This window comes from Rhinolophus hipposideros, assembly GCF_964194185.1.
Source record: "Rhinolophus hipposideros genome assembly, chromosome: 6".
Classification (NCBI taxonomy): Eukaryota; Metazoa; Chordata; class Mammalia; order Chiroptera; family Rhinolophidae; genus Rhinolophus; species Rhinolophus hipposideros.
The window spans coordinates 11,292,586-11,308,840 of record NC_138052.1 but is presented as its reverse complement, the minus strand read 5'-3'; the positions used below and the strand labels follow the sequence as shown (position 1 = coordinate 11,308,840).

Sequence of the window (16,255 nt, the reverse complement as noted above, 5' to 3'; positions counted from 1 at the left end):
AAAAAATCGTCTTATACGCCGGCAAATACGGTAAGTGTTTTATACAAATTAACTTAATTCTCATCCTATCGGGTAAGTACAATTATTTCTGGTTAACAGGTGAGTAAGCCATTTGCCCAAGGCCACACAGCAGAGCCAAGATTTGAACCCAGGAAGTCTCCAGAGCCCATGGTCTTAACCCCTACACTATGTAATCTTGACACAGAATTAAAAGATTCTGACAAGGGCTGCACAGCTTTCTCCTTGGTGGCTGCATGAATGGTGGAGTGGGAAAAGGACAGGGCTGGAAGAAAGGGAGTTTATTTAGACTGAAATCTCTGCTTCTCCACGCACTAGTTCCCTGCCTCTAAGCAAATCAATGACTCTGAGTCTCATTTTCTTCAGATATTAAGAGTGGGATTATAACAGATGTTTCAAAGACTCTATTAGGATTAGATGCAACGTATTCCACTATTCACACAGCAGGCAACAAAGGGGAGTCCTTCTGTTCCTCCTCTTTTCGGGGTGCCTGGATGGAGGCACACAAGAACTGCACAGAATACAGAGAGCTGTACGGCACGAGGCACTTCATCACGGAGCCTTGGGGAAAAGCCGGGGTGGAGAGGAGTCTCCCATCAGACATAGTCATCCAGTAAGGACTAAATGCCTACAAAGGGCCAGACATCTTATAAGCTGTTGGGGACACAAGAGCGAGCAAGACAGCCATGGTGCCTGCCCTCAGGATGCTTAGTCTCATGGGAGAGACAGAGGAAGAACCACACACTCGAATATACATGGTACAAACTTCAGTAAAGAGCATTCCTATGAAGAAAGGCAAGGTGGCCGAATGCATGGATATAGCAAAGGAAGCTGTTCTAGATTAAGCGGGCAGGGGACGCTTTCCTGAGGAGTCTTAGTGGAACTGAGGCCTGAAGAATGAATGTGAAATAAGCAGGAGGAGCTTCCCAGCCTGAGGAAAAGGCCCTGCGACAGGAGGAAGAGTAATAGTACAATAAGTAAATCTGAAAGTCAGGGAAACTAGAACAACAGAAAGAACAAAGAAAAGGAGCGAAGCTGCATAGGTGGGAGGGACCAGAGCACGAGGGAGTTCTATCTTTACCAAAAGGGCAAAGAAAAGCAACTAATGGGAACATTCAAAGGCCAGGTGACAGTGTGAAACTCAGGCAGGTGAAGTACCGGCGACCTTTTGGGGACGACACGAGAAAACATGTTCTGCTGCCAGCAAACCCACAGCACATCCGTTAGATCCAGGGTGCAGGCCAGACCTGGTACAGGAATTCAATCTTCACCACACAGAGGCTCTCACCTGAACAACAGGAAATATGTGAATAAAATCCATGCCCTGGATCTGGTGAGGCTCCAGCTGGTGTGGACACTTCATCCTTGGCAGGACTGAGACGATTTTTTCTGATAGAGCTCTGTTTGGAAAAAAAGAACCAGCAAAGAGTGAGAACGCAGTAAGTGGCCCGTAAGTCATCTCTCAAGTCTGGGCAGTACCCCAGAGAAATCCGGGGCTCCTTAAAGCCAGACCCGGACCACGTTTCTCACGGCTGACTACAGAGTTAGAAAAGCAAGCACCATTTAGACATGCGCGTAAGTGTGTGTAAGGCCACAAAACTGCCTTCACCCTTTATGCTAAGGCTCTGTTCTTCCTAATTTTTTTATATTAAAATACTGTTTCTTTAAGAAATTGTGGTGATGTGTGAGGTCGTAGTTATTTTCTAACATATTAACATGGTAAAATACAAAGTTATTAGTGCCCCGTATTCTTACAGTCCATTACACAGACCTACTGTTTCCAAAAGTCTGGGAACTACTAGGTTACATATTAAAAAGTTGTTGTAAATATTATTCAGACAAAAAATAATTACCAGACCTTGTGCCAGGTTCCCAGAATATTAAGACAAAACTTGGGGCCTCAAGCCCCCCTAAAAACTTGAGGGAGTTCTCTACTCTGGTAGAAAAGTATTTTTAAAATAAAAAATAGCCTGTACTTCTTTGATACTCTACAATCAATCCTAGATTTGGGGGAATCATGTGTCCTCATTCTTTTTTCCAGAGAGGAGAAACTTTGTGTCTCTCAGGAGGGACACTGATCGCACTCCAATACCTTGCCTCACTCCTCTCCCTAAATGGCTGGGAGCAGGAGGGGGGAATCAGGCTCCCCGGGGTCCCAGAGCATTATTCTATCTCAGTCAGGAGGTAACCATCCCTCACCCTCCCCGCAGGAGATGTTTTTCGGCTCACCCTGGACCTGGTGGGACAGTTTTATGGCAGAAGTGATAGGACTTGTGTGCAAGTCCATTTTACCACAGATTTAAGCCTCCTTCTCTAATTAGCTGTTATTTGATCTCCAACAGTCTGGTTCCTGTTTCTTGTATCTTAATGGGATCAGATTTAAGAGGAGAGAATAGAGGTAGGTTATTTAGTGGTTCTGCTACACCCCAAAGCCATGGCACACAGACCGAGAACCTTGAGAAATGGTAGTAAGGCCTGGCCTCTGGGGCCATATGGATATTGGGGTCTTCTGTCTCGGCCTGCACGGGTAGTTTAGGTTATATCCCCTCTAAGGCCCTTAAAAACATCTTAGGCAGTTACAGCAGCTACCGTGGCCTTGTTTACAAGTGTAAGACTATTTGCTAATAGATGAAGGCCCTGGTGAATGAGGTCACCAGGTCTTACTAGACGCTGCAAATTCAGTAAGTTTTGGGTCTACCCAAAGTGTTCCTTGTTCAAAGAAATGTCATATATCTTTATCTTTTGGCAGTTCCGTAATCCTTCCAGGAGACAGACACCCTTAAGACCAACATCTAATTCGGGACCTGTGTCCCCTTAGTAGGTTTCAGCCCCTCAGTCTTGGTAGGAACTAAGTAACCCAGGGACAAAAGCTAACTGGCTCCCCAGTGAATGTTCCCTGGAGAACACACTATATTTACGTACAGAAACCATATTTACGTACAGAAAGCAGCTATCCGCCATGGGAAAGACTCACACCACAGCTCCACTGATCATAATGTCAATGTCAAGTCCAATATATTAAGAGAAAAAAATGTGAAGGGGGAAGACTGATACCCTACTGCACACATTCACACATGGCGGAATAGCCACCTCCCAGGAGGGAAGCACATGGGAGAACATTTTCAGTCCCACAAGAAGCGCAGCTGTGATTTATCCAAAAGGTCTGAGGGAAGACAACTGTCACGTGGCTCTCAGCCACTGCGGCACTCCCTCAGTTCCGAGCAGCCTGTGAATAGGTCACCTGCGTATTTTCTGCCATGCGATGTGTGCCCTGACCCAGTGGGGAAGCCTGTGGTTGTCCAGCTCTTCCTGGGGCCCAGATGGGACAGTCTGGAAGGGAAGCATTAGCAAACCCATTTGGCAACATACCTAAAGCTCGTTCTCTCACTCTCTGATAAACTTTCCTTTTTATTTTCATCTCCATCAGACTCCTGTACCTTGTTTCTTAATTTCTGTGAAATTTGTGAGAGGAAGAACCGGGTGCCTAACTGGCCCAAACTCCAAGCTTAGCAAATGAAGACGATTAATTACCAGACCTGACTGTGCCTTTGCTCAATGTAGGTCTTATTAATAATTACTTACGTGCGGGGCCACCTTTCCTCTCAGTTACGCTTTGGTTCAGTAGGAGGAAGGCCCCCTCTAGTGGCTACAGATCTAGGGGTTTGCAAAGGGTTACTCATTGCCTGCAACCACCACCACTCAGTAGCTTTTTAAAAATGAGGTTTGGCATTCAATATTATTTTATATTAATTTCAGGTGTACAGCATAGTGGTTAGACATTTACGTAATTTCAGAAATGTCGAATAACTATTCAACATTTAGTTAGGTATACAAATGTTGAATAACTATTGCGTACGTCTAAAATTAATATAATATTGTATGTTAGCTGTATTTTAATACCTATCTTTAAAAAAATCTTAAAACAAAAACTGAGGCTTGGCCCCCGCCACCAACCAGACTATCTTCAGAAGAGGCTCCCTCTGGCCACTCCTGAGAGACTGCCTACAGGCAGGGTGGCCCGAGGGAAGGAGGCCACGGGCCATGTCAGGGTGCACAACGCTCTTAAACCCAGAAATGCCTGCCAAGTCAGGAGAGTGTCAGCAGCACGTGGGAGCCGCCGAAGGCACTAACAGTGCTGGGGGGGCGGGGGTGCTGGCCTGGGAGAGACGCAGGCAAGCAGGAGGCAACTGCAGAAGTGAGGAAGACTTCTCACAGAGACCCACCAGTGCCCACAGGGCTTCTCCCTGGCGCTCAGGCTGCATGCTCTGACTCGGAAAACGACAACGTGCAGAAGTCACCAGGCAGGTATCCCAGTCTAAGATTTTAACATGCCCACTTATCATGATACTGATGCCTTATTTTTAAAGCATGTTCAGTGCACTCCTTCCTCCTCCACTGTCAAACAGTTTGAAAGAGAGTGAATTAAACCTGGGTCTAAATTCCCGTTCTATCACCTACTCTAGGATGTTGGCAAGTCACCTGGTCCCTCTGGTCCAATCCTTCATCGTATAATGAGGGATAACCCGTCCGGCCTACTCAAAGCCTGTTGTGAAGTGAAACAATACAAAGCACGTGCAAGTACTCTACACACAGGTCCCCAGCAGATGTGTGTTGTTGAAATGAACTCAGTTAAAAGCCTAAAATCTCATTTACGGATCTCTGAGCACAGGATTCTGTGGTAACAGAGCTTTAACTCTGGGACGGAGGGTAGAAGCTCACGGAGCCCTCCAAAAAGGGTCAAGAAGGAAAACAAAGCCCCAACTGGGCACACACAGAAGACAGCCTGAGAGATAATCACGCCCTCTGTAGACACGCGCGCTCTGCAGACAATGCTCCGGCCACCGTCACATCCACTGAGACATACCGCGGCACGGCAAACACGAGGCACTGTTAGGCTGAACTGAACCTAACCAGAAAATTTCTGGGAGAATCCGCCAACACAGAACACATTCCACACCAAACAGAAAAGAGGTTTGGGTAACTAAGTGCCCTGCAGCTAAGACATGTCTCCTCCATAGAATAAAGATCCAACTGCCTGATGTTCTGCTAGGAGTCTGGTGGGTCTTTAGTGATGCAAACCCCTGGCCCCAGCTTTGCCCACAATTATAGTTCACAGCTCTGCATTTAAAATCTTCTCGAGTACTTACCAGAGAACGTAATACATCTTCAACCCGTCATCCACAAACCCTTCGAGGCCTATAACTACAGTCAGCCCTCGGTATCCACGGATTCCAAACTGCCGATTGAAAATATGTAGTGTACCTGATTTTTAGTGACTCACAGGGCCCACGTCCGTCTGCTCAGGCCAAATATCTCACAATCATCCTTGACTTCCTTCTTACTCACATCCTAATCCAATCTGTCATGAAATCCTTAATGTATCCAAAGTACCCTGAACAATGCCTGACCCACAGTAGGGGTTCAGTAAATACTTGCTGACTAAATGAATAAGTGAAAAGAGATTCCTTTTGGCTGTGATTCTGTGATAGTCTCCTTTAAACAGCACCATTATGGTCCATAAGACTACATTTCCTTTTCTCTGACCCCATCACAATGAGTTATTGTAAACAGTATTTAGATCTACTTTTAGATAAAGCACAACCTAATTGCTATTACAGAATAGACTATGCATTATGCCCTGAACACTCGAAACGTAAGTATAATGGCAGATGGAAGCTGAAAGGTAGAAGGAAACACAGATACTAAAACATTCACCCTATGTACTTAGGAACCAGGAGAAACTATCTTAATGGGTCAAGGAAAGACTTAAGTAGATTAAAATTATACAAGTGATCACAAAAAAACAGATAATAATGAAAAGACTGGAAGATGGAAGATGAAAGCGATGTAGTGAGTAGAACAGGTGAGCTCACTTCTTCCTCTCATTGGACGTGAATGAAACAGAATGTACACACAGTTGGAAATGGAGAAGTGACCATTCTGAAGACACTAAAACCTAAACAGTCGAAGAAGATTCTTTCCAGAGAATAAAACTGGGGTATGGAATGGGCAGGAGAGATATGACTGTATATTTTGTTCCCTTTGGTACTATGTGAACTTTTTCTTTAACTTCATGGATATAACACCAACATAATAAAAACAACAAAAAAAATAAGATTAGAAATCTACCTCTGGATTTAGCTCTACCAGCAGAGCAGAGCCACTCACCTGGGCTCCACTGCAGGGCCTGCCATGGAGAACTTTTCATGACAGGTCACAGGACGTGAGGCCGCAGAACAACAGGTGTTCAGATGTGGAGCCCCACTATCCATGGCTGGGCACTGATGAGCATGTCATTGTGTTAAACAATACATCCTCTTCAGTGAGCAGCCCAGAGATGTCCTTTGGTCTTAGTATTCAAAATTTTGGTGATTCGGAGGGACTGATTTTTCTTTTAACGTATAGAAACTGTGAATTGGGTCATTTATCACGTTTTTCTCTTTTTGTGGCTGCCAGAAAGCTCAGAGCCAAATGTGTGGCCCACCCTTAGGAATACGAAGCATTTTGTGGCCCGTCACAAGTGTGGGAGCCTTATCCCCAACAACTTTGCCTTCTGTCTCCATTGCTTTTTCCTTTTGCTTTGCTTTGCCTTTGCGTCACCTTTCTGTGGTTTCTGCTTCATACATATGCGTATTTATACACCATCTTTAAGCCATTTAGAAGTGTTTTTTTCTTGGGAGAGAGTAAGGCTTCAAAAAAATAAGTCAGTCACAGAATCATACAGATCGGAGATCACAAATCCTTCTTACAGATAAAGGAACCGAGGCTTGCCCAAGGTTACACAGCTGCCCAGTGGCAAAGCTGGGAGCAGAACTTGGGATCCCAAATGGTGTAATAAAATACCCATGCCCCTGGTAAAAGCTATGGAAGACTGGGCAGGGTGCCCTCAGGTAAAAACCTCTAGAAAGGAGCCCATGCTGCCTTCTCTCGACGGCAAGCACAGTGGGGCTCTGTCTTACAGAGGCAACAGGGAGGAAAAGATTCTTCTTTCCTCACCCTAGTCTATTTCCATTCACATTAGCTGCCATTAGAAACAGATACACTAAGCAGTCACTTTGAGAAAAAACATTAGAGGTGCTCATCAGGAAATGCAAATCAAAACCACAATGAGTTATCACCTCACACTCGTTAGAATGGCTGTCATCAACAAGACAAGAAATAACAAGTGCTGGCGAGGATATGGAGAAAGGGGGACCTCTGTGTACTGTTGGTGGGAATGTAAATTATTGCAGCCAATATGGAAAACGGTATGGAGTTTCCTCAAAAAATTAAAAAGTAGAACTACCATATGATTCAAGAATCCCACTTCTGGGAATACAGAAGAAAACAGAATCACTGCCTTAAAGAGACACCTGCACCCCCATATTCATTGCAGCATCATTTACAATAGCCAAGATATGGAAACAACAACCCAAGTGTCCATCATCAGATGAACAGATAAAGAAAACATAACACACATACAGTATATGATGGAATATTATTAAAAAGAAGGAAATCCTGCTATTTGCAACAACATGGGTGGACTTTGAGGGCACGTGCTAAGTGACATTAGTCAGACAGAGAAAGACAAATACTGTATGATTTCATTTAACTAAACTCAGAAACAGAACAGATTGGTGGCTGCCGGGGGGGTTGGGGGGAAAAGGGGATATGGGAGGGGTGAGCAAAAATGGGTAAAGGTGGTCCAAAGGTACAAACTTCCAGGTCTAATATGAGGAAGTCCTAGGGATGTAATGTGACTGTAACAATACTGTATTGTATATTTGAAAGTTAGTAAGAGAGTAGATCTTAAAAGTTCTTGTAAGAAAAAATACTTTGGACCCGTGAGGTGATGGATGTTAACTAAACTTACTGTGGTAATCACTTCATAGCACATACATATACCAGATCGTTATGTTGTACACCTTAAACTAATACAAAGTTATCTATCAATTGTATCTCAATAAAACTGGAAAAAAATTTTTAAAAAGAAGTGTTAGAAACAGCTTGAACATTTAATGACTCTTACATCAAAGCTACCAGTGTGGCTTTGGCTTCTTTCAGCCTCAGTTTTATAATCTATAAAATTGTGATAATACCTGTTGTAATGAAAATTAAAATAAATGATGTAAAGTGTGTAACACAACCTCTGGCACAAAAGTTACACCCTTCTCCCCTGTTAGGCTCTCCCACGGCACACCCTACCAACTTACATTTTTTGACCTATGGTAGAGTTTTCTTGAAAGAGCAAATCGACATCTACATCAAAGTTGCAGGTGGTGATGCACCACGTCATTCCTCCTACCACCTGCAAGACACAAAGAAAATAAGTTTCTTTTTTCTCGTCTGCAGAGAGGGGAAGAAGTGGAAGGTAGGAAAAACAGAAATACTTTTTACAGACTTGGTGAACACACTAGCGTCTACCTTTACAGAGTTTATTTGTCCTGAGTCATCAACTGCAGATATCCAAGTAGCACTGTTGAATAAAACTGTCTGCAGTGATGGGTAAGCTCTGAAACTGCACTGCCCAATACAGTAGCTGCCAGCCACGTGTGGTTACTGAGCACTTGAAATCTGGCTAGTGTAACTGAGAAACTGACTTTTATTACTAAGTGGACACATCATGCAGATTCTCTTTATACTGAAGGGGACAAACATTCATTCTCAGCCAAGAGAAGTCTTAACCCAGTTTCAGGCAATGCCAGATTCCAGAGGAATTATGTGTTTTACAGACCAGACATGTGAGTAGCAAGGCTGACGTTTTGTGGCTCATTACTTAATTTCCATAAATCTTATTTTTTTCATCTACCTAAAGGAGATAGGAATCCCTGCTCTACTTTCCTCACAGGATTTCTCTGAGATGCAAATGAGACTAAGGCTAAAAATCCATTTTTAAAACAAGATTCTTTTCGGACACAGCCGGATGGTAAAAAAACCAAACAACTGTGAATCCTACTTCTGGCTGTGCCTAATAACATCCAAATTCCAGGCCCCAGCCCTGACCTAACTGACCAGAATTTCAGTGGGTAAGGCCTAGACATCTGTATTCTAAAACAAACCAGTGATTCTGTTATGTGCAGCCGGGGCTGTGGCCCACTGGAGCGCTCCACACTTTCCCCCACCAGGAAGCTTTCCTGGACTGCCCTTTCTGATCTGGATGCTTCATTTCTGTGCACAGTTCACTGCAGTACTTATCGCATCACGCCATTTATTCTATGAGTTTTGGTTTACTTGTCTCTCTTCCCTCTGCTACAGAGGTCGGGATCTTTGAGTACAGGGCTTTTGTCTTATCTCTCTGTGCCCTGGACACCTACTATTATGCCTTGTGCATAATGACTGTTCAAGGTTCTGCTGAATTAAACTTCATCCCGTAGTGACTTCTCCCTCCTCCAAACTAAGCATTTACCATCCACAGGAAGTCTGGGAATTGTCTGTGAGCACTCGTCACTGACTCAGATGATTTTATCTTACATACGCTTTATCTCCCCTACCAAACTTAAGTTTCTCAAAAGGTAGAATGATTTCTTTTGCTTATTTGCATCTCCTAAATCCTCGTGCACAGGAATTCAAGGTGTATCTACTGCTATATTATTATCTTCACTTAATAGGAAATTTGAAATTTGAACTCTTCCATAATGAATCTGAATCAGGTAGAAATAGAAATATAGACATGGAGAAAGTAAAAACACAATCTCTCCTTTCCATGGTTAACCACGACATCCTGACAAAAAATAGCTTAATGGTTAGAAAGATTTCCTCTTACCTTATCAAAAGGCGACAAGCCTTTAATTCTTGCCCTGAAATACCCAGCTGCAACCAAGAGCTCCAGAATTTCAGACAACTTGACATTTTGTTCTTCATCCTCTCTTGTTTCTACCTAAAAGAAAAGGTAAAAGGCTAGTAAAAGCTCCTTTGAATAAAGGAACACCAGGTGTATCTCCTAATGCCACCACACTGCCAGGTGACATTGGTTGTATCACTGCAGTCACGCAGGAGCACGAGAACACAGCGCTGCCAGAGTTGTACAGAACAGACTTCCCAGTCCTCAGCAAGCTGTGAAATGTCGCAGGTCGGGGGAGAAGACACGCACAGCTACTATAGGCTATTTACAAGATGCTGAAGGAATCCAGGGAAAGGAAGATTATGGCACATCACCTCCCTGTTCTTTAAAGACATGGTTTACTTGACAGGCTTCTCGACTAGATTATAAATTCCTTACAGATAGGAACACGGTGGATTTTTAAAAAAACTTTATACTCATTTTGGTACATTATTTTTCAAGAGGGGCATGAACAAAGAATTCAAATATATACACCTCTCTATACTTCTAATTTTTATGTTTAGAGCAAATATAAGGAAGGCTTTCAACTCAGAAATATTAAAGGGTAATTATTGCCATGTAACAGGATTGCCTTAAAAATAACAAATTCACCTAATACATTTAAATAGGGATTTGATTTTAAATTTTAAATTTATGTCCTACTTTCACTCTCAGGTGTTTGTTTACAAGTCAAATACGTCTAAATATTCTAGTACTTTTGCCTCCATTTACTTTCATGAATTGTGCCTTTCCTCTCTTGCATCATTGCAGAAAATAAAAAACCACCTCTTTCTAGAAAACACCACCAAAGAATCCTGGCTCAAAGCTTCGTATCCACTTCTGACTATTCCCTACTCAACAATGCCTGTTAAATCTTCCTTTACTAAGCAGCTCACATTTATCATCCCTTCCCTTTTATTTGTACTGCACGCCTGGATTATTGCAACTGCCTCTCAATCTTTCTACTCTGTTAATTTGTCTTGCTCATTCCTTCCTAAATCACAGCTTTCATATCATTACCTCTTTAGCTTATCTCCTGGCACTCATCATTAATGCAGCACACACTGTCTATAAAATAAACTACAAATGTCTTAGTTTGGCATCTAGATCTTTCTTTCGCCACAACCTATCTTTTCAGGTTCATCTTTCACTTCCCCCCCAAAACAATCCAGATATGGCTATGGCCAACCTAGAAAACACTGTTTACACCACCCCTCTTCTGATATTCTCTGACCACCTAGAACCATCTTCAAATTCTAGCTATCTGATGCCAAACCTGACAAATACAGCCTGAAACAGTCATTCCTCTGCATTTCTATTTTATTTATAGTCCATGTCATCCATACAATAAGTAACAACCTCTTCTGAGTGACATGTCTGGTGTTAATGCACATTTCTGTCTTTCCAAATGGACTGTTACATTAGCTGGTTCAAGAGAGGACCCATATATTATTCACCTATGTTTACTTCCCTGTTCTGAAACAGCTTCGAGGACACACTTATTAAATAGGGAATGACATGCTCAATCATTACATAAAGTGCATGAGCTAAGCCAATCATGTGTTAACAAAATGTTTTCATAGTCATGACACCAATAATGGAAATTCCAGTTTGTTTTGAAGTACAAACTGCCAGTACATATTCACATGTAGTTGAACAAGGAATTATTAAAGTTACTGTTAATCCCTTGCAATGGGGGGGGGGGGGAGGTTGAGGTGACAACCAGGCTCCGACTCACTTAACTTCTCTCTCAAATGACCCTGGTCCAGGCTATCAAAGATTCTGAAGGGTAGCATTCACTAGATATTAGTGGACATGCAAAACAAGGTAATATTAATTATTCACACCTTTTCTTCCTTGGCAAAAGATCTGCGATAGGTGAAAAATATGTACAAGTGGAGAAACAAAAGAGAAGGTAAAGAGCCGTTAATGGTTCACAAAGAGAGAGTAGGGAAAAAAAAGTGACGATAGAAGTATTTTCTTAAAACTCCTGCGATGTAAAACAGGAAGACATCATTTGTTCAATCATCATCTATCACGGAAACACTTCTAAAAAGAGGACAAGACATCATGGAAGGATAAACCCTGCCTCAGCTTCTACCAATGGAGCACCCATGGCAGATGAATGGCCCATGCTTCTCAACCACTCATCCTCAGAATGGAGAAGTGTACTTTTGCAATATAACTTGTGAAATAACTTTTTGGCACAAGACACTGAATGGACAACGTTAATAAGACTCCAAATTCACTTCACAGATTAACACTGAAAAAAATGGAAAAGGGCATGAAAGAAAGAATACCTCTCTCCAAGCCATAAAACTGGTTAACACATAAGTTGTTAAAAAAAAAAACAAAAACAAAAACTAAACTAAAGCTCTGATAAAGATGAATAATTGTGAGCTCCTAGACCAGGCACACTACATTTTCAATTGCATTGCATTGTAGTTCACATAAACTGGAAGGCAGGGCCAAGTTGAGATATCTTTCTGTCTTTCACATGAATACCGTAAGGGTTTAAAAAAATGAAGTTAATGAATGAATAAGCCTAGTAACAGCTTAATGACACAGACTATATGTGCTGGTCTTTGAACTAAGTCATAATAATTTGATTATACATTCACCCTGTTTGCCTCCGAACTGCCAAGAACTGTCTTAGGCTCTTGGAAAAACGACAAATAAGACGCAGCTTCCTAGCAGTCAGAGAAGGGTTAAACAAAGGACACACAGGAGCAGGTTGCTTTTCATTTTAAAAAGATCCCTATTGGTAGTGGGACATTGAATGGGAGGGTTTTAAGGTATTATAGAACCAGGGAGACTAGACAGGAGTCTACAGCAAAAGACCAGGCAAAAACTTGATGAGGGCATTGGAATAAAGAAGCGGCAGAAAGAATTATCAAATCAAATATCCCAGTCTTCATAATTCCTGGTCCCATGAAAGCAACTTGTACGTAACGTTTTACCTAATACAAGAGTTCTGACAACATTACACTATTAGGTTTTTTTAAGATAACAACAACAGTGACTTGTATTCTGGGAGCATAGACCGACAGGTAAGTCTGTCCTTCCACCACTTTTATGCATAGGACAATGACCTCTCAATTAGTGGGTACTTGGGGGATGAAAAACTTGGGGGCGGGAAGGGGGGAGGAAGGGCAGAGAAGCAAGATTGGCCACAGGCAGTTCAGTGTAAAGTGGCCACTCGCCATGTCCAGAAATCAGTTCCCCTGTCAAATACCTGCTTCAGAACCTCGGGAGGCGCACAGAGGTGCGGTGTGCATTTCATGTTTTTCAAGAAGCTAGTAAACTAGACTAGCTTTTGAGTAAGTCACCTGGAAGAGAAGGCAGATGGAAACCACCTAGCTAAGGGATGTGCCGTCCAAAGGAAATGCGCTTTCCTTTTATCCCAGCTACGTGGAAATCCGAAACCACTGATTACCCAATTCCTTACGACCCAGTGAGTCCTCAACAACAAACCCCTCTGGAAGGAGAAGCGGCCAGGCGTCGGCGCGCGCCGGGTCCCCGCCACACAGCACCAGTAGACAACGCGGTGCGCTGCCCCCGCAGGACACAACCTAGTGGCGGGACGGCCCCCCAGCGTCTTCCTGCCGCCCAGGTCGCGCGTGGGGGACACTGTAGGGGGGCGTTCCCTTCAGACACTCAGGTCTGTGGGGCTGGACGCGGCGACCACCAGGGCCCCGCTAGGCGGCGGCAGGAGCCACAGGGTCACCGCCCTTTGCACAACCCGAGTCCGGACCTTCCCAGCGCCAGTCTCGTGACTCACGGGCGCAGCAGACCCGGCCCTCCGGGCGAGCTCAGCGGCGCCCGGACCCGGGAAAAGTGCCCAGGAGAGCGGGAGAGGCGAGATCCCGGACCCACGGCCGCGCGGAGCCTGGGGCTGCGCTGGGGGCACTCACGGGGCTGAGAAGGCCACCTCGGTCCCAGGAGACCCGGGAGCAGCTCCAGTGAGTCCCCGCCCACGACCTTGCAGGGGACCAGCTCAGCCCCGGCGCAGAGGGTCTGTGCGCCCCGCGATGCTCACACCGTAGGAGGGGGCGGGGCGCCCCAGCGTGCCCGCCGCCCCACGGGCTCGGCCCTTTCTCAGGAACCCGACGTGTGTGTGTGTGCGTGCGTGTGTGTGTTGGGGGTGGGGGGTCCTTACCTCCGGGAGACCCTGGCTCTCCGGCCCCTTTGGCAACCCCATGATCCGGTTGGATTGACGTGCGGCGGCAGCGAACTGCCCCGAGCGCCGGGAGGAAGCTGCCCGGGCTGCGAAGCTGCTACCGGGGTGGAGTGCAAAGAGGCAACTTCCTCCGCCGCCGCCGCCGCCGCCGCCGCAGCCTCCGCCACCGGCCCGGAGCGCCGCCGGCCCGCGGAGCATGCGCGCTGGGGCGGGACCGCGGCGCAAGGGCGCCTGCGCAAGGGCTGCCCGGCGGCCTGGGGCCGGGCCGGGCCTGGGGACGGCGGTCCCGCCGCGCGTCGGGGGCTGACGTTGTGCGTGAGCTCCACGCGCGAGCTCTGCATTTTCCTCCGAGGTGCTTTATGAAAGACTGTTTCTGTCTCTTGGGGAAATGTGGTATTCTGGGTGTCCTCTTTGCTTCTCGCGGGCTTCAGATGTCCCAAGTGGGTTCAGTCCCAGTGGGTGCAGAAGCGAGCCGGACTTCGGAAGCCTCCTGGCGCCCGGGTCAGTGCTCCTCCGAGCACTGGTGAGTTTGGGGATTCCAGAGCTGCGCCCGGGTCTACCTCGGAATCGAGGTGTCCCCTGATTAATGCACTCTTGGGAAAACTCAGTGCACCGACCAGGGAAGCGAGCCCGCGAGAAAGGATTCTTCACGCCTCTTGCCTCCCTCCTGGCGGAGGCAGTGCATCTTGTTCCCCCAGGAAAACTTTTCTGAGATGATGTTCATCTACCCATCCCCAACATCCCCATTCTGATCTTAAGGAGAGATCTTCTCTGAGAATGCGACGCCAGTGTTGAGGTCAGTTTAGCTGCCACCGCACTTAACATGATGAACCCTTTGTCTGTCCCAGACGATGGCAGCTATCTAAGAGTTGTTTCCCAGGCCACAAGCCACCGCACCCGTTCCACAATGGCTTCTCCAGCATTTTTTTTTTTTTTAAGGGATGAAGAAAGAAATTACAGGGAAACTTTTGCTGTACAAGAGATCCTTCCCTCTCTCTTGTGTGTGTTTGGGGACGGGCAGGAGTGTGAGGCCCTGAGCTCCCTGAGATCAAAGAGGCTGTGTGTGTGTGCAGCCTCTCTGCATCCCTAGCACCTTAAAAAGTGGGTATTCAGTAAATGTTTGTCCTTGAAGGCATTTTGCATGCCTTTGGTACTCCTGGAGTTTATTTCTGGAACCAGAATACACAAGTGGTTGGAAGAGCCTTATGAAAGGCCATTTCCTTCTTAAATGTAGGTAGCAAATATTGCTAACAAAACTGTGCCACTACCCCCAGTCTCCAATAATTTGAAAATTTGAATATGCAAATTAAGGTATTGAGATGGGAACTCTTAGATTAGTTTTATGTGTTTTAAAAACTGATGAAGTAGAAGTTGTGACATCTTGCTCTCACCCAACGTGAAGCCAATGAGACTCCGTTTCTAAGGTGTCCACTGTCATAACACCCCAAATGTGTTATTTTTGTAATCTTAAAAGTAGTGTCCTCCCACGAGAGGGTTTGGGATGAGGGGGGATGGAAAATAATAATGTGTAGCCACTGTTGGGTGACCAGACAGCTATTGATGCTTAGGGACAGGCAGCAAAATCTCACATAGCAGGCAGGCCTAAGTAGCTGTATATAAAGTAGCCCAGGGAATAGGGCCTGGAGAATTATAGGACTCAGGTAGGCTACACAGGAGTCCCCTGTTCTAAATGCCTTTGCAATGTCTTAAATAAACATGAGCATCTATCTCTCCCAGTAAGAGACTGTCCTATTTTAACTGTCTGTGTAGGGTGACAGCAGAGTTGAGTTGACAACATGCTTTTCTTGTTTTAAAGATCCCAGCAAAACAGCCATGGCAGCAGTCAAAAATGCTTGAGCAGTCCATGTTTGAGAGAGAAAGACTGCACAGCCTTGGAGAAGACCTTGAAGAGACAATGTCAGAGAAGGAAGTTTGTGAGGACTCTCAGGTAAATGCATCTCTCTCTTCCCCTGACTCAGAGTATCTGTACACACATTTTGTCTCCCTAGTATGATATTTGGAAATTAGGGATCATTCTGCCCCTCCTCTGCATGTCCAGTACAGAGGTATGTGATGTTCTTCTAAGTGCAAGATTCTCAGGAACCTCACAGATACTTTCTTGGCTAAAAGGGTGCCATAGTAAAGAGCTTCCTGTTAGGATCACCTTTGTCCTGGATGAGGTTTCCTATAAAGCTTCAGTCATTCTACTCGTGTTTCTCCCAGCCCTTCCACTCTGGGCTCTTGCTGTGATTAAGAAG

General features: G+C 45.1%; 1 protein-coding gene across 4 annotated transcripts in view; it reads right to left on the bottom strand.

The window, feature by feature from the left end:
- Positions 1–14,204, bottom strand: part of CCDC93 (CCC complex scaffolding subunit CCDC93) — an 88,758-nt gene extending 74,554 nt beyond the window's left edge. For 2 of the 4 annotated variants that reach the window (XM_081052189.1, XM_081052190.1), the window contains exons 1-5: positions 14,132–14,156; positions 13,977–14,074; positions 9,761–9,874; positions 8,211–8,305; positions 1,307–1,418 (exon numbers count right to left, since the gene is read on the bottom strand). In XM_081052189.1, the coding sequence (XP_080908315.1) occupies positions 1,307–1,418; positions 8,211–8,305; positions 9,761–9,874; positions 13,977–14,018 (363 nt within the window). In that variant the 5' untranslated portion in view covers positions 14,019–14,074; positions 14,132–14,156. Of the gene's footprint in view, positions 1–1,306; positions 1,419–8,210; positions 8,306–9,760; positions 9,875–13,976 lie in introns of all 4 variants that reach the window. The other 2 variants (XM_081052188.1, XM_081052191.1) reach the window with 2 other exon arrangements.
- Positions 14,205–16,255: the final 2,051 nt, after the last annotated feature.